The sequence below is a fragment of the Microplitis demolitor genome, chromosome 7 (genome assembly GCF_026212275.2).
Source record: "Microplitis demolitor isolate Queensland-Clemson2020A chromosome 7, iyMicDemo2.1a, whole genome shotgun sequence".
Lineage (NCBI taxonomy): Eukaryota > Metazoa > Arthropoda > Insecta > Hymenoptera > Braconidae > Microplitis > Microplitis demolitor.
In genome coordinates, this window is record NC_068551.1 from 6,852,067 (window position 1) to 6,876,672 (window position 24,606).

At 26.6% G+C, this 24,606-nt stretch overlaps 3 protein-coding genes across 3 annotated transcripts; 2 read left to right on the forward strand and 1 right to left on the reverse strand.

The window, feature by feature from the left end:
• Nucleotides 1-431: 431 nt before the first annotated feature.
• On the forward strand, nt 432-4,417 carry LOC103571441 (peroxiredoxin-6). The gene is made up of 5 exons (XM_008549607.3): nt 432-651; nt 733-889; nt 3,695-3,912; nt 3,998-4,070; nt 4,157-4,417. Exons 1-5 carry the CDS (start codon nt 566-568, stop codon nt 4,301-4,303), a joined length of 681 nt encoding a protein of 226 aa, XP_008547829.1. The 5' UTR covers nt 432-565; the 3' UTR covers nt 4,304-4,417.
• Nucleotides 4,418-5,649: 1,232 nt separating this feature from the next.
• On the forward strand, nt 5,650-10,517 carry LOC103571440 (dual specificity protein phosphatase MPK-4). Its single transcript, XM_008549606.3, has 2 exons — nt 5,650-6,191; nt 6,677-10,517. Exon 2 carries the CDS (start codon nt 6,688-6,690, stop codon nt 7,738-7,740), a length of 1,053 nt encoding a protein of 350 aa, XP_008547828.1. The 5' UTR covers nt 5,650-6,191; nt 6,677-6,687; the 3' UTR covers nt 7,741-10,517.
• An 82-nt stretch (nt 10,518-10,599) lies between these two features.
• On the reverse strand, nt 10,600-17,527 carry LOC103571439 (paired mesoderm homeobox protein 2). Its single transcript, XM_008549605.3, has 3 exons — nt 17,317-17,527; nt 16,594-16,766; nt 10,600-12,596 (listed from the first exon to the last, which is right to left on the reverse strand). Exons 1-3 carry the CDS (start codon nt 17,438-17,440, stop codon nt 12,189-12,191), a joined length of 705 nt encoding a protein of 234 aa, XP_008547827.1. The 5' UTR covers nt 17,441-17,527; the 3' UTR covers nt 10,600-12,188.
• Between the last annotated feature and the right edge of the window lie 7,079 nt (nt 17,528-24,606).

The window sequence follows — 24,606 nt, forward strand, 5'->3', positions numbered from 1 at the left end:
TTTTATTTTTTAAAAATATATTAGAGTAAATTAATGTATTAATAAAAACATATGAAGAATATTTTATTAATTTTTTGTTTTAATAATTAATACAGTTTTTTTCAATCTTTAATTTTAATTAGTATAATTAAAAATTAATTAATTTTGAGTTTTAAGGTAATTCAGAAATGAGAGTGAATGTAGCAGATAGACAAATTTTAAAATATTAATTAATAGAGTTAATAATTAGAAAAATAATATTTATAAAAAATGCGCTTATTAATTAAAAAATTTTTTAAATGTACATTTTTTGAAAACTTCATTTTATCAATTATTTTGTCTAATTATTAATAATTTTGAATTTGTCTATCTGCTACATTCATACTCATAATTCCAAATGGTTTTTATGAATAAAAAAAAAAAAAAAAAAAAAGTGAATTTAAAAAGTAATTTTCTATATCAAAATAGGTTAGGATCATCATAGTTACCATTAGTTGCTACCCTACACGACTGTCTTTTATTTGATTTAATTTTTAAAAAATAATTTTTTATACTTTTAAATAAATTTTTTAAATTAATCAAAAAAATGGTTCTGTTGGGTGAAACTTTTCCAAATTTTACGGCATCAACTACTGAAGGAGCTATACAATTTCATGAATGGCTTGGCGATTCGTAAGTTATCATAAAATAATAATAATAATAAATATTTATAAATTTTGATTAATTAATTAAATTACAAAAATTAAATTTTAGATGGGGTGTTTTATTTTCTCACCCAAATGATTTTACACCAGTTTGTACTACTGAATTAGCTCGAGTTGTACAGCTAATGCCGGAGTTTAAACGCCTTGGTGTAAAAGTTATTGCAATGTCTTGCAATTCAATTGAAAGCCATATAAATTGGATTGAGGTAATTGTAAATGCATACATTTAGCATCATCAATGTGCCTATGATGGCGTTTGATGACTGATTAATTCTTTATGACAATAAAGATGAATCTGTTACCCGACGTTTGATAATTTTTTGATTTTTTTTAAAACGATAAATCATTATACAATAAAGTTGGCAGACATTTAAGAATTTTTTGATTTTTTTTAACAAAAAAATAAATATTAAAAAAATATTTTGAAAAATTCTACGTATAGTTTATGAAATTTTCGACATGTGCATTTTTTTAGAATTATTTTTTTTTTCATTGTTTATCTGTTAAAAATTTTTTTTTTAATTTCAAATGTCTCCCTAGCAGATCCAAATTACGGTAAATTACCGTAGTTTGCCGTAAATAACCGTAAACTACCATAAGTTACATTAAATTGCGGCAAATTACGGTAAAATGCCGTATTTTCTACAGAAATTCGCCGCAAATTTACGGCAATGCAGCGGCATTTTTTACCGCAAATTTTCCGTAATTTACGGTAGGGTAGGGCGGGGCTAGTTGATCACTTTTTACTTTGAGCTTCCATTACTTTAAGACTGTGTATCGGATTTAATCGAGTGACATGTCGTTAGGTTCATAATTTAGTCTTCTTCAAATGGTCTAGCAACCCAAAAACGATCCAATTGCAAATTTCCAAGTTATTCCCGGAAATACGCGGGCGCTCCAAATTGCTCAACGTGCCCCACTAATGAGGCTAGTTGAGCAAGGGTATGAGGCTAGTTGTGCAACGGATGAAATACACGGAGTGACTTACAGAATGGTATATGAAGGCCAAATAAAATTGTTGTTCACAAGCAATTATTTATTTATTATAATTCTTCATACTTAAAATTATAATAATAATAATAATAATAATAATAATAAATATAAATATAACAATATTAATTATAATTATGTTATCTACTTATTATATTATTAGAATAACTCTGGTAAAATCAAACAAAATTAACACTTCCTAATCTTTGGATCATTATTATACTTTTTGCATTTAAAATGATATATTTAAGAATAATTATTAAGTAAATGAATATTAAATTAAACTAGTGACAAATTATGAGACCAGAAATATTGCTAGATGATTAAAAATCTCAAATTATTAATCATTTTAGTCACTATCACAATTGATACAAACATAGGTCAGACCAACGTTCGGCACACATTTAATGTGCGACCATTGTTGACAAATCTGGCACTGAATGTACGCATCCTGAAATGTGATAATAATAATTATTATTATAACATCAAAACGAATTATTGTAATTGTAACACACTATGTTAAATCATCACATGTACAAATAAATTGAAAATTATTAATTAAGTAAAGAAAAATTTAACTTGTCTATAATAAAAATCTAGTGGGGCTAGTTGAGCAAGCAGTCAGCGCGCCTTGCTCAACTAGCCCCAATTGGAGCAACAAACTAAAAGTTAGGTTATGATAGAATGATAAGAATTAAAAACAAATAATCATATATAATTGAAAGAGCAATAACTACATTATGCTTGGATACTTACGTGATCACGAAAAAATTTTTTTCAGCAAGTGTAGGAGAAAAAGTCTAAACATCCGTTTTTTTTTTTTTGACACAAAAAAAAAACAAAGCGTTTTGTCAGCTAGTCTGCGCACTGGACAGCCGTTATCTGTCGCGTGCTGTGTTCTCCTCCCGTAACCCCTTCTTTTCACCATTTACACTTTTGTTGTAAGTTGTTTAGTTTTCGAGATATTTCGATTGCACAACTTGCCCCTATGATCAACTAGCCCCGCCCTACCCTATTAAGAGGAATTGCCTAAAATGCGGTAAATTATCGTATTTTGCGGCAATCTACCGTAAATTACGGCAGCCGATCGCAAATTACGGTAAATTGCGGCAAACTTGTCGTAAATTACGGTAGATTGCTGAAAACTCCGGTAATTTACGGTAATTCGGATCCTAGGGCTGCTAACTTTACTGTCATTATTGTTTTTGTATAGTCAAAACACATCATAGGTTTAACTCTTTGTTTATTAAAAAAAAAAAAACAAATAAGAAACAACAAAACATTATGGAGAGTAAGATCCTTAGATTAATAAATATTATATTATTAATTGAATCAGGATCAAAATAATAACTCAAGATTGTTTATTATTTCGCGACGTTTCGTGACTATTGACACTTCTTCAGGCTTCCTACAACCTCTTAATCAATAATATAATAAGAAATAACAAAACAATCAATATTCTCAGCAAAAATTATTCGTGCATTTGATGATGATGGTAGTAAACATTAAAAATTTATTTTCTTCCAAACGAAATAATCAAAATACTGACGAAAAAAATTATTAAAAATGTATCTTAGAAACGTTTGATAATTTTTTTTTGTGCATATTTTTAAACATCCATTTTATTATTTTTTTTTATAAGTAAGATAAGAGACCCAGTACCCGATCAAGGAACTAGTACTCGATCATTCATGTGTTCGTATCTCTCTGATGTCCCTGATCGAGTACTAGGTCTTTTATCTCAAGCAAAATACTCAGAAAAAATTTTAAAAATTAATGTCAAGAATTTTTTAAAATCTTTCTGTGGTTATTTTTAAAATTCATTTGCTCATAAATACCAGTTTAGACAGTTGAAAAGAGTCGCAGGATATTTAAAAAGTTTTTTTAAAGTATTTTTATTTGGAATATTGATGCAAACAATTAACACAAGTCTCAAATTAATAATGATGAGAATGCTTATTTGCTATTTTTTTAAAGTGGTTAAAGTACTTGTTAATTAAATAATTTGTTGATTAATCAAGGACATTAAAAGTTATGCTGAGGTGCCTGTAGAACGGTTTCCATATCCAATTATTGAAGATGAATCTCGTACATTGTCGACATCTTTAGGAATGTTGGATCCTAATGAACTTGATAGCAATGGAATTCCGTTATCAGCACGGGCAGTATTCATTGTAGATCCTAATAAGAAAATGCGTTTGTCCATTTTGTATCCCGCCACAACTGGACGAAATTTCGAGTAAGGTTTTATGTTATTTATAATTACTTGTAAGTTATCATATATTCATATTTGATTTAATAATTATTAAAATATATAATTATAGTGAAATTTTAAGAGTTATTGAATCTCTTCAATTGACTGATAAATATATGGTGGCAACTCCTGTTGATTGGAAGGTATAATTTTATCATTAATTTAATCATTTTCTTTGTGTTACTCAATCCAATGAAAAAATACTTTTTTTTTATTAATATTCTTATAGAAAGGAGAAGATGTTATGGTTCAGCCCAGTGTACCTCATGGAAAAGCCGAGGAGTTATATGGTGACAAGTTGAAGGTATTGAACTTGCCTTCTTCCAAACCATATTTGCGTATAGTGCCGCAGCCAATAGACCTGACACAAATTTAAAATCTATAATTTTATATCATTCCATAAATTTTTATATTGTCATCAAAATTATTTATACTGTCTGTTGCTCAAATTATTTTTAAAATAAATCCTTTCAACAGAACATAAATATTATTTTAGTATTTATTTATGAATTATTTTTACAGCCAAAGTTCTCTGATTAAGAAAAAAGTTTCAATCTATGCTAAGTTATATATTAGTCGAATCAAATTGTTTTAAATCATTTTAAATTATTTTGAATCATTTCAAATATGATAGTAAAGTTAACGGATATCTGAAAATTTTTTAAATTTTGAAATAATAAACTAAAATGTTTATAAAATGAAATTTAAAAAAATACATGTTTAGACAATTCAAAATTCAGTACATGCATTTTTTTAAATTTTATTGTTTTAATTAAGGTAAAAGTCCCTATACCCGCTCACTTTTCATTGGAGTGAGATTAAATCACTCAATATAAATTAATAAATAAAATGAAAAATCATATTCTTTTTTTACAGTTATTTCTTGTAGTTTTAAGTATTAGAATAAAATTTAAGTTTTAAGAATAATATTGATAATTAATTATTATTAATTTTTTAAGTAAGGTCCTTGAGTGTACCCATAGTCGCTCACTAAAAGTTGTCATGTACCATTACTCGATCAACACATGGCCCTATAGTCGCTCTAAGACAATATCAATTAAACTATCATAAGTTTATTGATTTGGAAAATAATTTATAAATTATATTACTTTATTCTTTGGTAATATAAAATTTCATGAATTTTAAAAATGTATTTAATAAGATATAGTTATAATAATTCTTAAAAAATTTGACGTAATCTAAATTTAATCTAACGAATGAACGTTAAAGTAAAAAATGCTCGGCTGAACGCGGTTTTGAAAACAATTACTCAATTTAAATTTATAATCTATTATAAAACAATTCTATACATCATATTTTAATATATTTAGATTCACAAATAATTATTTATCAATAATAATTTTTTTAGTTGAAATTTTTTTTAATAAAAATTATAAAAAACGCATTAATCAGTTAAAGTGAGCGACTAATGGTACTGAGTGGGTATAGGGGCTTATTTAAGAAATAAATTTGAAAGTTAAATTTTTTTTTTTTTTATTGACGGGTAATTATAATAAAATTAACAAATTTTCAGCCCGGCCACTGGAGTTTGAATATCTTTTTTTATTTACCGCTAAATAAAAACAGCGCTGCCTACAAAATATACAGATAAATTTGGTACTTATGCATAGTATGTATGTATATGTGTATACATATATTAACCTATATATGAAAGAAAAAAATATAAATTTTTAAACACCTGTAGTAGACTGTTTAGTGCGTTGTTGTTTGTTGTTTATGTGAAAATATTTGTAGAAAGAAATTAAAAAGTTGTTTATTTATTGACGTTTCACTATTTAAATATTTATTACAAAAATCTATCTATTTTGTATTTTTAATTGATAATTAAAGATACAAAAAAATTGTTAAACTATTTTTTAAATCATAATTTATATTGTTCTATATATGTATACATAACTTTATCGATATAAGATTGACATAAACAAATTTTTAAACAAATTATTTTGTGGGAGTTGATATTTATAAATAGTACAGATATAGATAATCAATAGTTATTTAAAGACTTATTTTTAAGTTATCGACTAATGAATAGAAGATTGAAATTTTAAGTGACCTAGAACGATGTAAAATATAAACACGAAAAATGCTTAATATCAAGTTTCTATTAACATTTTTAATTAAAAAAAAATTTTATATTTGTTATTTTTAAAATATAAATTTTATTTGAAGACTGGTTTAATAAAAAAAAAAAAAATTTTTGTTCATTTGAATATTTAATCTTTGAAAAAAAAAATCTACATAAGGTAATAATTAATGATCCTGAAATTTAGCAGACAATTAAAAATTTTTGGATTTTATTTTAAACTATTTAATTACAAAAATTGAAAAACTAAAAATATACACATGTAGAAAATTAAAAAAACGTGAAGTGCAATTTTTTAAAATATTCTTTTTTTTTATAATTTATCTTTTTTAAAAATTTCTAAAATTAATAGATGTCGGTTAATATCAGTATCACAAGTTAGCCGACGTATAATAATTTTTGAATTTTTTTTTAGAAAATAAATTATTAAAAAAAAAATATTTTAAAAAATTGCACCTGTAGTTTTTTTAATTCTCTATAAGTGCATATTTTCAGTTTTTCTTTTTTTTTTTTGTAATTTATTCGTTGAAAATAAATTTGAAAATTACTAATTGTCTGCTGACTTCAGGATCATAATTAAATTTATTAATAAATCTATGAAACAATGAATTAATAAAATTAATGAAACATTATTATTTATTACAGAAAAATAAAAAATGGCAAATGATAATATAAATGAATTGACACGAGAAGATTTTGATGCTGGACCATCAAGCTACGATGAAATAGAAGAAAATTTATACCTTGGAAATCTTACAGCTGCTACAGACATAAAATGGTTAAAAGATACTAAAATAACTTATATACTTACAGTTGACTCATGTCCATTACCTAGACAAATAGAACTACTTCCTAATGTTAATTTAAAGTTTATTAAAATAACGGATATGCCACGAGAAGATATTTTGACATTTTTTGAAGATACATATAATTTTATTGACAGTGCATTGCAAGATGATAAAAAAATTTTAGTTCATTGTTATTTTGGTGTATCAAGATCAGCGACATTAGTAATTGCTTATATTATGAAAAAATATAAAATTACTTATGAGAATGCTTATGAACTAGTTAAATCAAAGAGACGATTTGTTGGTCCTAATCCTGGTTTTATAGCCCAATTAAAATTATATGAAAAAATGGGTTATACTATTGATCATGATAACGTTGAGTTTAAAATGTATCGTCTTCAAATAGCAGCTGATAATGTACGTAAAGCTAAAATTCTTCCTTCAAATTTTATAGATTTAATAAAACCAGATCCAGCATTAACAACTGTCCGTCCAGAACCAACTGTCTACCGTTGTAAAAGATGTCGAAGAGTAGTAGCTAGTGTGAGTAATTTATTACCACATTTACCACATGAACGTCAAATTTGGCGATATGTTAGTACAAAAAAACATGATGAAACATCATCTAAACAAATGCAAACATTAGCTAAAATTGAAAAAGATAAAAAAGATAGTGCTAGTAATTCAGCAGAAGTATGTACTAAAACTTATTTTATAGAACCATTGGCATGGATGCGAGATATTTTACATAATGTTGAGGGAAAATTAAACTGTCCAAAATGTGAAACTAAACTTGGTTCTTTTAGTTGGGTATCTGGTTCTCAATGTCCTTGTGGTGCTAAAATTGCACCAGCATTTTATTTAGTTCCATCCAAAGTTGACTGGAGTAATGCTGTACAAAATGTTTTAGTAACTATTTAATAATACATAAGTAACAAAACCAATCATGTGTATATACATGCGTGTGTATAATAATTTAATTTAAATCAAAATTTAATGCAACTTACAAGACTTGAAATATATATAAAACATAACAATATATTCTAACCTTGTGCCAATGTTTAATAACGTTGTAATTTTTAATAATCTATTATACTTTAATTTAATACTCTTTTCCATCTTTCATTCATTTAAATAACAACATTGATAACAGTATTTATGTGCCAATTATTTATGTATACACTTAATGTTTATAATTATCTTTGTAACGATAATTAGCACAATTTTATATTTACACATTTTAATCTGATATGATGCTGTGTTATCTTTAACAATTAATGAGTTTTAAAAATGACTAGACATTTAATTACTGAATGACTGCTCGAGTGTAAATATTTATATAATTCACGACAACTATTAATTTAATTTTTAGTTTATTCATTTATTTGAAAAAAATATTTCTTGACTGCGTATTTGTTTTTTTAATATTCGTCTAAAAAGTTTATTTTTCATACTACCTGAAGATCGAAACGTTTTTCACGGAACCAAAATGAAAATAGTTTATGTAATTTGATTCTAAAAGTGACTAAAGGGGTAGTTGGGGCAGGCCTGCAATTATCGGCTGAAGTAAGGAACAATTTCTGAAAACTCGATCCAGTAGATTTTGTAATTTTCATTTCGTTTTTTTTATTTTTGTTTGGTGAAAAACGTTCCGATTTTCAGGTACATCATTTTTCTTACTTTTTTTAATATTTTATTATTAACATTAAACACAATAAAATTTATTTTTTATTTCAATTTTTATAATTATTCACTGTAAAAAAGTGGGAGTTGATTCGGAATGAATATGGATTTTATTTTAATCCCAATTCACTCCGCCACTCCGAGTTCCGGAGTTTACAAAATCCGTATACGAAGTAAATATTTGCGTAAAAAAAATTCGTTCTGAAAATGTTCTAAAAAAGTTCGCAATCGTGAACTTCTAAATTTGAGACAATTCTAGCTTTTGAGTAGATCATTTTGGGAACTTTGAAAACATTCAAGAGTAAAAATAATTTTCAATTTAATACTTTCAGGAATGTTTTTATGAGTTTTTTAAGCAATAATAATTCGACTAAGAAATTCTACTGGTTTGAAGCAAATAAAAAAAAAAACTTTCAAACCAATTATGAACGTTTTTTGATTTTACGAACTCTCCAAAAATCAAGTGAAGAGATGAAAGTTTCTCTACTCTTGAATTTTTTGAAAGTTCCATAAATATCAAGTCAAAATTTAGAATCGTCTCAAATTTGGGAGTTTACTGTTGTAAAATTTTTTTGACCATTTTCAGGGCCAACTTTTTTTACATGGGTACGAAATTTTGAATTTCCCGCTAAGAAAATCGAAGATTCGAATGGTTTTGGTGGCAATCGAACGGCCTTCTCAGCCATCAACCTTCCTGTATATTTTCTATCATCATCAATCTATCGAATAGAGTTTGAGATACATAAGAGAAACAAAGAAATTTTTTTTTTTTTTTTGAAAATTTCTAAAGACGACTCGATCGATCGATTTTAAAATCTAATCTGCTCTAAAACGCAATTAAAAGTGTCGATTGCCGTTCAAGCCGTCTTAATTAGATTATTTGTTCGAAAGATATCGCGGGAAAAAGAAACGATACAAATCGATTTTTTGCTAATATTTTCGAAATGATTAAACCAAACGATTTCAAAATCTATTCAGCTCTAGAACTTGACAAAACACTTCGATTACAGCAAGAACCATTTCAATCGGTTGATTTGTTCGAAATATATCATTGGAAAAAGAACTGGTAAAAAATGTTTTTTGTCTGACATCTTCGAAAACAATAAACATTGGTTAATTAATTCGAGATATCGTTTCGTTAAAATACGTATAAATAAAAATTCACCAGATTTTTGTTGGATAGCACGTAATGTAATTGACCAAATGTTTCTACAATTATACTAAATTTTCGTCTTTAAGAGTTTTTTTGCAATCATCGCATATTTTACTGCTATCAGTTTGTTATTCAAAGAATTTTAAAAGTTACGTGTTTCTTAAAATCATCTTTGATTTTTTGAATTGCAGTACCGAATATTTTTGAGCTCAAAGAGCTCAAAAGTGCAGTCATGATAATGTTTTCGAACTCCTTGAGCAGGAAAACAGCAAGAAGTTTAGTGGAGTGATTTCGGACTTATGTGGATTTTATTTTAATTCGGATCCACTTCGATCCAGATTTTAAATGTTAAAATAAACTTCTTTTCGGAGTGAATTTCACTCCAAAGGGATCAAATAAATAAACCATCCATTTGGTATTCACTCCGGATTTAACCCGTGTTCACCCCGCAAATTTTTTACAGTGTACACATGAAGTATTGAATAAAAACATCAAGACACTTAACTTTCTTATTTAATCGTCAAATTTTTTCATCCATTTATTTCTTTATTTTCTTTTTTTGAATGTATCTACATATAACAAGAACAGAAAAATCTGATAAAATATTTGAGGATTTACAAATGAGTATTACCTTAAAGAACTAACCCAGCATTCATGTTCAGAGTATTAAAAAAAATTTTAATGTTTGTAATTTCAAAATATGATAATTAAAAAAAAACAAATAATTTATAGATGAATTCGTAAATTTATTTATCTACCGTCTTAAGTTTATTTCCTAGAAAAACAAAAAAAAAGTAAAAACCAAAAAAAATAAATAAAATATTTTTAGAATTACAAATGAAATTTAATTTATCATTCAAAATTTTTTAAGTGATACCAGATATAACACAAAATTTTTTTTATTATCTTAATAGTAGTTTATTAATTAATTACCCTGTTCAATATTTTATAAAATTTACAAACTATAAAAGCTAAATCGTATTTAAAATAAAATAAATTTGGATAGTATTTATTTCATTTTTAACATTGTGTATATTTGTAATAAAAGTTAGTACGGAAAAAATGTCAATAAAACTGATAGCCCGATGAAAAAAAATTTTATATAACTGTATACAGTTATATATGAATTATATACAATTGGATAGAGGTGATGCATAATTATATAAAATTTTTATATAATTATAGACAATTATATACAATCATATATAATTCTATATAAAAATGCAAAAAAGAATAATAAAATTATATACAAATGTATATATTTGTATACAATTATATAGAATTGTATATAATTATATATTAGGGTGGCCCAAAAAAACCGACTATTTTTTTTCGAGTCTCTTATGAAAATTTTTTGGCTTACAATGTTCTAAGAAGCCTCTTCAAAAATCAGCTGGATAAAAAATTTTTAAGAGGTCGCTTACGAATTTTGAAAATATCAAAAATAACTGAAATTCGGATTTTTTACTTCTAAATTTTTTCTTTCTCGTGGCAGCAATAGTTTATACTTGTAAAATCATGTCCATGCTAAAAATTTCAACCTAAAATTTAAATATTTAAACGGCGCTCAAGAATTTTGAATATTAACTGATAAAATGTAACTAATACTTTGAATAAGTTTTTGTATTTTTTTATAATTCAATTATTGACATTTAACTAAAATATAACTTTTGCACAACCAAAAATATACGGGACAGTCTTAAACAATAAAATTTTGTAAGTTTTGAATAAGCGAAAAAACCTAAAAATTGAATTAAAAAATAAAAAAGTATGTAAATAACTTATTATTTCTATTTCTCGGGTTATATTTCCATTCATTGCGATGCAAATTGATGATGAAAAAATCGAGAAGTTTTATTATTAATATTCAAGGGTCGCTCGAAAACGTTCAAAAGACAGCACTCGGAAACATTCAAAATTCTTGAGCGAGGTTTAAGTATTTAAATTTTGGGCTTTAATTTTCAGCTTAGTCAGGATTCCACAAATATAAACTATTGCTGCCACGAAAAAGAAATAAATTTGAAATAAAAATTCAAATTTCGATAATTTTTTATATTTTCAAAATTCGTGAGCGACCTTTTGAAAATTTTTTATCGATTTTTGGAGAGGCTTCTTAAAACATCGTAAACCAACAAATTTTCATAAGAGACTCGAAAAAAATATAGTCGGTTTTTTGGGCCACCCTATTATTTAGAATTTATACGAAAACATTATGTGATTATATACAAATTATCTACAAATAAGATATAGTTATGTACGATTGTATACACATGGATCAGGCCATTTTTTCTATCCAATTTATATATAATTTTATACAATTGTATAAAATCTATTTTCATCGAGAGTTTCAAACTAAACGGCCAAAAACAACGTATCTATCTTATTTATTTTATTAATCACATGATTATTCTGATAACATTTATATAATTTAAAAAAAAAATTCTTTGGCATCTTTGCTCAATCTAATAACAATACAATGAATTTTTAATTTAGGCACTTTTTTATTATTTAATTTTATAAAAATACTAGTAAGTCACATACTGGCATGCATGGCAGAATAAGTTGCACCGTAAGGATGACTTCTTAATCTAAGACTACTCAAGCCATTCATTGAAGCTCCCTCAATACTTCCATGAACTTCTGACTGATGGTACGATGGAAAGCTCACATTACTGAGATTCCCATTGACAAAACCATGACAACTTGCAGTTGTTTGTACCGCAGCATAATGTTGAGATGATCTCCAGTACTCGCTGTAAGAGTATTGAGGCACTTGAGGAGGAGATTGTAAGCCATCTGATGTGTTTTCATGAGTATATGCTATCCTTATTGGTCTTAATGGCAAAGTAGTTTCAATATCTCGTGTTGAAGAAGTACCTCTACTTAATGCGGAACTTCTTTCATTTCTTCGGAATTTAGCTCTTCGATTTTGGAACCAAACCTGATAAAGATTAATTTTTTTTTTATATGTTAAGAATCGATAGTAATATTTGTCTCATTAGATTAGCTAAATAATTTTTTTTTTATTTTATAAGCAATTATATAACAAAAATATTGTTAGATAAAAAAAATGTATTTGTAGGCAAAAAACAATTTTTTCTTATTTTTAAAAGAAAGGAAGAAGAAACGGATACGAGCGGAAGACGGGACAGCGTGACGGCTCCTGGCAGTCGGATAGAACTCAGAGACGTTCATGTAACGGTGAGATGGCATTTGTGACTAAAGAACGAGAACAAGTAGAAGAAGAACAAGTTATAGTAGAAATCGAAAAATAGAATAAAAAGAGAGAGAGAAAAAGAGAGCCAACGAGATAATATTATAGAAGAAAGAGATAGTATGATGAGTCAAAGGAAGAAGGGTAGCCGCACACGTGCTGGACTCGACACGCTATTGAACGCATGTGCTTTCTGGAGTTGCCGGCAAGCTAATCATAGCTGCTTGCCTGACAACCTGTCTCCTCTGATTTTCTGCTTAGCTATCCGCGACCTCCGAATCTTTCACAGCTAACTTACGACATAACACGACAACGTTCGCGTCACGCATAAGCGCGAACGATTCCCAAATTTCAAACCTTACATCGGATGCGCGTTCCAAAACGTTTTTGAATGTCATCTTTTGTTTTTTTATACCAACATTCTGGAATTTTCTTAAGAATTTTTAAATTATTTGACAAATTATCATATGCTAACAAAAATGTTTTGACTACTCTGTCTTCATGATTAATGTTTCGTGTACATAGATTTTCTTTTTTATAAGAATTCAAACTTTGTTTTAAAACGATTAGTTAAATCATAATATTTTGATTTATTCATTTTTATACATAATAAAATTTTGTTTATATATGCAATTTAAGAAAACTCAAATGTAAGTTAATATTGGGGAGGAGGGGCCAAAATGGGCCCCTCAAAATTTTCTTCAATATTATTGTTTATACCAAATGTCTAAAAAAAAAACATTATTAAAAAATTGTTACGGCACGTCAGTCAGAATTTGTATACAGCTAGTCTGATAATTATTCTGAATAACTATCAGAAAAAAAAATATATAGCTCTGAGTAGAAGTTATTGTAAAATATAATCTTTTTTATTTCTTTTATTTTTTCCTGTAATTCTCCAAAAAAAATTTTTATTAATTTTAATATGATGATTTTATTAAAATTTATTAGGAGAGAAGGAGGAAAGTGGGCCCCTCAAAATTTTCTATACGTCGATAAATTCGGGTGGATAATAAGCTTATCGAAATTTCTTATATAAAGGCTAAAATAGGCCACCAAAACTCTTCATTAAATAAAATTTTTTAAGAAAGTTGAAGATAATAAAATTACATTTTAAAGTTACACCGCAGCAGACTATTAAAATGATTTTTATATGCAAATACCACACGTGTAAAGAATAAAAATTATCAAATCTGAATTTTTTTGCAGGGCCCACTTTACCCCTAATTTTTGATTTTTCAATTTTAATGGACGCAACAGAATGAAGTGAAAATAATATCAAGGGTCTAAAAAGAAATAAACGCGTAAAAAAAATTAATGATATTATTATTATTTTCCTTAAGGGGCTCACTTTGCTCCTCTTTCCCCTTTAAACTAAAAGTATTTTTTATGCCAATTTCATTCGATATGTTTTTCAAAATTTATCTTTTGTGAATACATTGAAAACAATATGGCGATCATTAAAAATAAATATTTTATAAATTACAGAGGGTCTACAGTAATTTTTGTCCAAGCTTTTCTTTCAAACAATATCTTTGAACGCAAAATTAAAAACGAAGCTACATTACTCTACAATACAGCAGTCTGCGTTTCCATTTTTCAAAAATGTTAATTTGTTTAAAAGAAAAACATGGACAAAGTTTACATTTACTGCATAAGGATAGTAGTGTTGTCGACTTGAGTGTGATAGAAAAAAAAGCCCAGATCCCTCTTAAAAAAAAATTTGATATCGTTTCTACGATTTTTTTAACAACCGGAATTTCGTAGAGATTGAGGAGCTGAATTAGCCAATTTATATGCAAAAAAACTTATGAGGTACTTTGTTGGACTTTACCACGTAAAAGCCTTGCACAGAGATTCCAGCGGTCTGCTAGTGTAGTTTTTTTTTTACTTTTAAAACTTTAATAATTTACTCAAAATTAAAATTTTAAAAAATTTTAAATATATTAAAAGTTAAACAAGTGAAAATTTTTTGTGGATTTCACTTTTACAAGCCAAATTAGGTGAAAGCAAACTTTTATATTATTATAATAATGTTATTATTAACCTACGTCGTATAATAAACCAGATAATGTTTTAAAGTTTATTTAAAAAAAAAAAAAAAAAAAAAAAATTAGCAGTAAAGTTCGACAGACAACCCTAATTTTTTAAATTTCTGCTTAGTCGTTTTGTAAATCAGTTAAGGGGAGGGGGGAATTTTCATATTATTAAATTTTATTAGCAGTTAAATTAATGAAACTGTATTGTAAAGTTATTGATCATAAGTTTTTGTGCGATACTAAAGATGTAATTTAATTTTTACAAAATTGTTTTTTAATAAATCGCAACATAAACTAACAATTTATTTTTATAAAAATTGATTCAAACTGAGTTTTTAAAAAATGTATTTTATCTCGAGGTAATATTTTATGATAATTGATAAAATATTTAAAAATTATGAATTATACTTTTAATGAAAATAAGAAACAAGTACCCGACTGATCTTATAAGTTCCATAATGAAACTATAAATAAATATAATTAACTAAAATGTGTATACGGAGAAAAATGTAGGTCAATATTAAATAATAATTACAATTAAAATTTACTATTTCAAATAAAAAATTACAATCCATAAAAAATATTACGATTTGTAGAAAATTAATTTTTTATTTAAATTATTACTATCTAGATTGTAATTTTCACTTATCATAATAATTACAATGCAGCTTCGTTATATTTTTGCTTGGAAAAAATACATATTTACTTATTCATATAAAAATAGTTCAATATTACAAAAAGTAGAAATTATTTTCAGAAATTATTAAAAGTTAGTACATTAGTCGCAATTTTTGTTTCGTAATTGATAAATATTACATCTCCAATGTAATTCTACGTAGATTACTGTACATTTTAGAATGTTGGTAAAACAAATTGCTACTCCGAAAGATAAAATTACTATTTGAGATTGTAAAAATTACTATTTGGATTGTAAAAATTACCCGCCAGAATACATCTTTCAAAAAGCGCGTTAACTAATATTTACTAAGTACAATAGTCAGAATTATTGGTACATTATAATTTTTATTTGTCACTAGTAAATTTTATTTTGAATGTAGTAATTTTTATAATCAATAGAAATTATTATTCTAAATAATATTTTGTAATTTTTACTTTGAGTTTTGTACAAGTTTTGATTTTTTTTAACGTTTCAAGATTACTTCTCGGATTGTAATTTTTTTTTTTCAAATTTAGTAAAAATTACTTAATTTTTTTCTCCGCGTATACTAAACTTAAAAAAACAACTAATAATTTTTATTAAATTAAAATAAATATTAAAATTCAAATTAACATTTTAATTGACTTGATACTATAATAAGATTTGTCATTGATTCTGTAAGAAAAAATCTTTATTTATAAACTAATGATTTTATGAATCATTATTTTTTTGGCGAATAAATTATATGAAAAAAATTTTTCCAAAGTTTACCGTTTATAAATTATTAAATTTAACATTGACATTTTAATCATGAAAAAAACGTTGGAATTATAAAGTAATTATTTTTAAAATAGGTTTCATTATTATTATTTTTTTATTATATTTGCTTCCACAGCTACTTCGTATCGCTAATCCAGCTGTATTAACGAATTAATATTAATGTATATTGTTATAAAAACAGAACTTTAATTCTAAAGTACATTCTTATTACAATACTATCTAAAAAATGTTTTTTTTTTTTCTTTACCTGTACTCTAGCTTCAGATAAAGATACTCTCGTCGCAAGTTCTTCTCTTACAAAAGCATCAGGATAATGTGTTCTCTCAAAAACTCTTTCAAGAGCAGCTAGTTGTTGGGCTGAAAATGTTGTTCTACTCCGTCTAGGTCTTCTACCTCCACCAGAGACTCCTTCATTGCAATCTTAATAATTTTAAATATTTAATAGTATTATTATTAATTAAGCCATCGTTAATTATTCTCATTACAATTACGATAATCTAAATTCTTTAATTATTTTATGTATTTCAATTTTAAAGTTTGGTAAAACATGAGGGCTAAAGAATAAGAAAGACACTACACACTCTAATGCCCTTAATTTAAGGCTAATATATGTATAAATATATATTAATAGAAAGAGAGATCGAGAGAGGCGAGAACACTCAACGCGCTGACTGGGGGAAGTCGAGTGCAAAAAGGATCTCAATTCTTGATCTGGTGTTGTATCGCGATACAGACAACCTACCAGTAAAGGATAGATGCGTAATTCTTGAATGAATCTACTGTACTTGAGCAATCATCAAAGCGGTATGATTTAAACAGCATGACGTTCTTGAAATGCATCATTACGATTAAATCAAACGCTTTGGCGTCTTTAACTAAATACATCATTTGTCAAATGTATATATGATATTTAATTATCATTATTATTTATTATATATAGTACAAATAATTAAAAAAATATAATTATTACCTAAATGATGATTAGAAGTGGATAAAAGTCTTGAAACAGTAAAATCCTGCGGAACGTGAGAATTAGCCACTTGAGAAATAATCATTGACTCATTTGGTGTATTATCATTATCTGAATGTAACATTCTTTTTTATTATGTTTATCTTTACATTTAATTTAACGTCACTAATCACTATATAAATTTATTTTAATAAATTTATTATTTACAATATATATGTATATATATTTTAAACTATTAATTAAAGTTTAATTAATAAATTAATAATATTATTTAATAATTTATATATTCGAATTATATTTACTTGTAAAGTAAGACATTTAAAAAATAGACTACATTGACACGTTTACTAGCCTACTGTTTCACATTGCCACCTTTTATAAGATAGTCTGTTATCAGAGCTTTTTTTTTTCTTATGTAAAACCACAATTGTATTTCGTGCTCGCAACGAAATTATCCATTAATTATGCAAACGCAAATAATTCGTCAAGACATGCAAACACATATACCTAATAATAATGTAAGTACTATATACCTATACACACGGCTGTTCAAAACGACCTAAATTAAATTATTTCTCAGTCAATGTGTCGCATTTTATACATGTATATAATTTGTACTTCACTACTAATCGAATCATTTAAATTATAAATTAAATGTTACACTAGCTAAATTAATGTGAAAATTATAAGGAAAATGTAGGAGTATAAATTGATACAAGTTGATGAAGAGCAAACGAGAAATTAATCTTCGTAAATTGTTTTATGCGAGCCGTGTGTATAGGGAGGCAAGATGCCAACTGACTTGCAGAGTTAAGACGTACTTAAAGGTTCCACATTTTCTATCTCTTATTTTCTTCATATGTCTCTTTTCTTCTTCTTCTTCTTCTTCTTCTTCTTCATATTCTTCGTTTCTTCATCTTCATCTTAGAAACTTTTCTTGTGCAATTTTATGAGTGAAATAGAACGATTTAATAGTAGGTGGAGATTATGTACTAAGCTCCACCCTTATTAATCAGTCATTGGTAACTTTGTTTTTATCTGGGCGGCATAGTGGCTTTTATTAACTGCATTAATAAACAATTTATTATTTTAGTGATTTACTTATCTGTAATTAATGATTTGAAATGTGTTGTAAACTTTGTTTTTAATTCGAATTACATTGTAAAATACAGTAAGTACCATCGTAATAGATACTTTGTTATAATTAATAATCAAATTAGTTTATCGGTTTCAAAAAATTTATATTGAACGTTTGGTCGATTTTTCAATTCTTTAATAAATGTTCTTATTAAAGATTTTCTAATGAAGTTTTCTAAGATAAAATGTTCTGAATGATATAGAGATGTTAGTTCTTCTATTCCCATACGAAAAAATATATATATGACATATATGCATTAATGCATTGGCTACATGGGACATATATATTGTTTATATATTTTTTTGTGCGGGTTCATTATGAACCGAAATAATTCTATAAATTTATATTTTAATAATGTTTCATAATATATGCGTTGAAAGTGTGTACAGCAGAAAATTTTTTAATAAAAATTACTCTATAGTTTTAAGTGAGCTAAGGTCATTCCGAATTTTTTTGAGAAATTATTTTTTATTTTAACTTTCAATCTTTTTTGGTAAAAAATTAACACCAATAAGCTATAAACTGTCAAAAATCACAGGGGTAAGTCCAAGCGGTGTAGGTGTTAAAATCAGCGGTGTTAAATTTCAACACCGAAAGCGGTGTGAAAATAACGCCAGCGCCGGTGTAAATATTCTTTATCGGTGTTAAAATATTTTACTTTGTGAATATTTTTACTTACTCGATCAGTATACTTGTTAATAGATGATATTTTTTATTAATTTTCATGAAAAACTGACATTTTTTGTGTTTTATAATTTTTAAAGTAAATACTCCAAGCAGACGCAGTTTACACCACCTTACATCGATTACCCCACTTTTACACCGATATTACTCCGCTTGTACACCGGTATTTTAACGCCGCCGAATTACACCTCCTACACCGGTGTAATTTCATTTTAACATCGGGCGGAGTTAAAATGAGTCCATTTTTAACACCGCTTTTTTTACAGTGTACATTCAACTCTGCTTTTAATTGTTAGTGATTTTCCAGAAACACAAAAAATTGATTAATTAACGTGATTTTATACTCTAATAGAGTCCTATATTTAAATATTTCTTGTCAATATTTAATCTATTCGATTAATTTTTGTTCTATACTGTAAAAAAAAAACGATGTAAGGCCAGGCTATTCCGGTGTTAAATTTAACTCTGAAAACGGTAGTGAAAAATAAGTAGTTTTATTTCTGGTATCAAAACTTGGATTGTATTTCAAACACAAAAAAAAAGTTTATCTTTTAAACATTAATGGTACGACAGATTTACCAAATTGTAGATAAATCCAAAGAATATTTATCCATAAAGATATTTTAATGTTGTATAAAATAACGGAAACAGAATTTCATGATCCAAGTCTCTTTGCAAACTACTTAAATCAGTAAGAAAAACAATTAAATTATTAATGATTAATTTATCATTTTTCAATCAGTTACTACCTCATGCAAAACATCGAAAGATATTAAAAATTATTATGCGTATAATGATTTTTTTGCTAACACGATTATATTTTTTTACTATCTGTATAGTAAATTCTACTATGTATAGATAAAATTAAAAGTTGGTGGGGATATTATTATTTTTGTTTGATTTGTAGATCTTAAAACACTTGTACTAACACCCTCATGCTCTAATGGGAGTTAATTTACTCCGCATGTACACCGTTTCAACACAGGTTGGATAACACCGCTAAGTATAGCACTACTGCACCGGTGTGAATTTATTTTAACACCGCTTTTTTTAACAGTGTGTGCACTAATTTTTACCTCCCATTATGCTATTGTTTTAAACACCTTCATTTCATGGTGAAAAATTGTTTGTAATTTGAATAAGATTTCGAAACTATTGAAATAATTTTTTACTCCACGTTGCCGGGTAATAATTTAGTAGTTGACGTTAATTTTCGGGTAATCTCGGCATTCATTAAACGATCTCGTTTTTTTTTCTCTAGTTCCGTAGTCTCAACATATAGAGCACTGCAACGCAAGTGATTTGAAAGCAACAATGGATAAAATAATCTACAGATAAAAATTGAATTAAGCAAAGTGTTAAAAATTGACTAAATTTAACACCACACGCGGTGTTAAAATGAAATAACACCGGTGTAGGCGGTGTAATTTGGCGGTGTTATCATATACTCCATGCATTTGTATATCTATATTTAGTAAAATTTAGTAAATATAGATATCACTGATAGAAGTTTTTATTTGATATTAATAAATGCATTTATTTGAAACAGTTTTTCAGCCTGATTTGGTTGAAATATGAATTTATTAATATCATATTTGAGTAAACATCACTGTGATTTTTTACTACAGCGCCACTTTCTGTTTACAATACCTTTCAGTATACTGTCTAGTGTAACAAATTCAAAATATAATCAACTAAATCAACTAAATATTGTTTTATAAAAAAAAAACAATGCTGAATATTTTTTAAATTAGTTACTGTGCGTATTATTTTTTTTAAAAAAATAAACTTAAATGGGAGTATAAATTATTTGTCATAACCCTACTTAATTAGCTTTATGTGTAATTTCCTATTCAAATAAGCCATTTATTAACTATTAAGAAATATTTATTTCGTTCAAATAAATCTCATTTAACAAATAGTTTGTTAACTATTAATAAATATTTATTTGGCTAAGCTTTCAAATACATCATTTATTAAATATTAATAAATCTTATTTGGTTCAAATAAATTGTTCTATCAGTATATAAATACATGAGTGATTGGGTACTAGTTCCCTGATCGGGTATTAGGTCTCTTGCCTCATAAAAAAAATATAAAAATTTAATGAATATTATCGGGAGGAAATTTAGATTTTACTTATTAAAATAATTATTTATGTTATATACGGAGAGAAAATTATGGTAACAGCTACAATATATTATGGGAATGGTTCCCATACTGCATGGTAACCGGTTTTTTTCAAATGATTATAGGAACGGCACCCATATATCTTATGGTAATCATTCCTATAATTATGGGTGAAATTCTCATATGGTATCGGAATAGTTCCTATGGAATCATGGTAATCGTTACTATGTAACTATGATAATGGTTACCATAATATTATGGTAATGGTTACCATGATATTATAGTAACCATTACCATAATATGATGGTTATGTTTACAATAATATTATAGGAATAGTTACCATAATATATAGGGCTTATTCCCATACACACTTAAGAACCATTACAATGTGGTTATAGGATCGGTTACTATTTGCTTGTGGGAACTATTCCTATGAGTATGGTAATCTTTACCATGATTCTTTCACATGCAATATGGAAACTGTTACCATAATGGTAGGAATTGTTCCCATACTTATGGAAACTTTTCCCAGAAAGTATGGGTCTATATCCCATAATCCCAAGTAATCATTACCATAACGGTATGGGATATTTCATAAACGTACTAGGAACAGTTACCATAATTTTCTCTCCGTGTACGCAATTTATTTAAAAATTACACAATTTTACGCCCACCGTTTCAATCACCAATAATTTAATTAATTAATAAAAACATTGCTGAGCTGTAGTGATTGGGTAAGTAAAAATATTCATAAAGTAAAATATTTTCAACACCGAAAAATATTTCAATACCTACACCTCTTGTACTTACCCCGTTTTTTTTACAGTGCAGACAATATGGGTAATTTTTATTTTTAATTATAAGTAAAAACATCTGACTTATTTTTATTCACTAAAGTAAAATTTTGTAAATTAAAAATAACAAATAATTGTGTCCCAAGATTGCTCGATTTAGAGTAATTTTTATAATAAATTCATACTAAAATTTTTCACGTGAACTTCTGATTTTGTGTATTTATTTCTCACATTAAAATAGTGACTTATGTGTTCTTATTTTATAATTTTTCGCAGTTAATATATTCACCTCGGGAATATCAACTTTCACAAGAATCTCAAGTATCAGAATAATCAGTTTCTTTTTCTACGCATTTCATCTCTTTCTTCTTTTTCATTCGGAGTCAAACAATTTTTTTTTAATATGATATGAGATATATTTTAGTAAATGTCTGGCAACAAGAAAAGACATGGATTATACAATTTCAGTTTATAAAGAATCAAATAAGAATAAAAATTTCGAATGTTGGCATAAAGTATTAAAGAGACTTCTTAAATTATTCAAAAATCCCGAAAATTTCGAATCCCTACCGTGTTATTATGAATTTATTTTTTATATGACATTTTGTGCTTAAGTTGCATGAGATTTAGTAGAGAATTAAGTCATGACAACGATGCAACAACAGTTGCAACAATAAAACAGTTGAAACGAAGAGATGAGAAAAAACTATAAACAGAGACAAACTTAAATGTCGCGAGATCTTGACATGAACATGTCTTGACGCACACGAGAATTATTAGGCGAGAATGCAATTGCTATGAATGTTTTCTTTTAATACCCAACATCAGCGGTAATTTTTCATTTCTTCAACTTACAAGTCCAGTATATTATTATAGCAATTATATATATTTAATATTTGATGAAAATTAATAAATAAACACCTCACTAATCAGCTATCATGTTTTATATTCAAGTTTGCGTTGCTTAAAACAGTAATAATAGGGGAGACCGGGGCAAGAAGGCCCACCTCAAGAGTTAACCAAAATTTCTTTTTTCTTGTTTTTTTTTTATTATCACAAATTCAGATTATTTACTCATTTTTAGCCTTATACGTGAAACTAGGGGCAAAATGAACCACTCAAAAATTCTAAAAAAAAATGTATTTCATACTATTATAACCTAATCATGATTAATTTAATAGAAATATCATTTTTTGGTTAATTCTATGGATTTTGAGTAAAATAGAGCATTTGAAAAAGTTAAAAATACCAATAATCAATTTTTTATTCAATAGAAAAATACTTATTAATCAATTAAGTTATTTTTTATTAAATAACTTTTAATTTATTCATATAATTTGTTATAGAATCCAACAAAACAATTATAATTATTATATGTAACATTATGAATAATATATTTATAAAATTTGGTACAGTATTTGGTAATATGTTTGGAAAAAAATTAAAACACTCAATTTTTTTCTACAGAAGTGAATAAATTACTCGTATTATATCAAAAAAGGTTATTTCGAGTAATATAAAAGTAAATACAGTTGTTACAATTAAAAAAAAAATTTTTTTTTCATTTTTTTTCGGAGGGGGCCGTCTTACCCCAAAAAAAATTTTTTTTTCAAGAGCTTCACCAAAATTTTGGTGAATTGAGTTAAAGTTGGACGAGAGTAAATCGACTTGATGGTTAAAAGCCACAAAGAATAATAATCGGCTTTGGTGGGCTGTCTTGCCCCGGTTTCCCCTATTAATGCGCAAATTATTACTGAAAATAGAGTTTGGTTCCTATGAATTACTAAATTTTCTGATAAAATGCATCGATACGATTTCTTTTACTTCAACCACTGCAAATTTTTGTTTATGGTTTTCGTTTTTTCTTTAGTGTTAATTTAACTCTGCAGTGATAAAAAAAACAGCCTAACGAAATCTAAGTTTACGAACAAGGTTCATGAGTTTGAAAACTGAAAATTACTCTATTAAAAGGTCGGCTGCCCAATTTCCAAACACAGTAACTGATAAAAAAAAAATTTTTGAAATATGCATTGAATCAATACGAGATTCCATTGAAACTAAAAATACCAAAAAATCGATTTTTAAAAATTTTTCAATTACTGTGTTTTGAAATTTGGCAGCCGAGGTCACTATATGGTTCTCGCGTTGGTATGAAAATAAAAAATCTTCAAATTGAGGCAAAATGGGTCCTCTAAAAAATCTACTGAAATTCGACTATTATTTTATTCCGAACTGAGTGTCTAATTACCTACTTGAGCTGAAGGCAAAGGTGACAAACACTCGATTGGGATTTCCTACCTTCCTCCGTGGGGTGGACACGATTTTTCACCAGATCTGCACCTGAAAGTTTAATTTTTGTCTCTGTTTTGTGGGAAAAATGGCACATGAACTTTTTTTTATCATTTGTTCTCTCGTAAAAGAAACGAACGACTTTCTTCCTTTTAAACAAAGCAGGAATTTAAACCTTCGGTGCAGATATGTTAAAAATGCTAATTAAAAAATTTTTCAGAATTTTGATTTTTCGCGCTTAATTATTTTAATGTT

What these genes read in the sequence shown, in the direction of transcription:
- LOC103571441 (XM_008549607.3), top strand. Translation starts at nt 566, where the DNA reads ATGGTTCTGTTGGGTGAAACTTTTCCAAATTTTACGGCATCAACTACT. An exon ending in CATGAATGGCTTGGCGATTC is followed by an intron (nt 652 to 732) that starts GTAAGTTATCAT and finishes ATTAAATTTTAG; the next exon opens with ATGGGGTGTTTTATTTTCTC. An exon ending in ACAACTGGACGAAATTTCGA is followed by an intron (nt 3,913 to 3,997) that starts GTAAGGTTTTAT and finishes ATATAATTATAG; the next exon opens with TGAAATTTTAAGAGTTATTG.
- LOC103571440 (XM_008549606.3), top strand. Translation starts at nt 6,688, where the DNA reads ATGGCAAATGATAATATAAATGAATTGACACGAGAAGATTTTGATGCT.
- LOC103571439 (XM_008549605.3), bottom strand. Translation starts at nt 17,440, where the DNA reads ATGTTACATTCAGATAATGATAATACACCAAATGAGTCAATGATTATT. An exon ending in CACTTCTAATCATCATTTAG is followed by an intron (nt 16,767 to 17,316) that starts GTAATAATTATA and finishes AAAATTATTAAG; the next exon opens with ATTGCAATGAAGGAGTCTCT. An exon ending in TATCTGAAGCTAGAGTACAG is followed by an intron (nt 12,597 to 16,593) that starts GTAAAGAAAAAA and finishes AATCTTTATCAG; the next exon opens with GTTTGGTTCCAAAATCGAAG.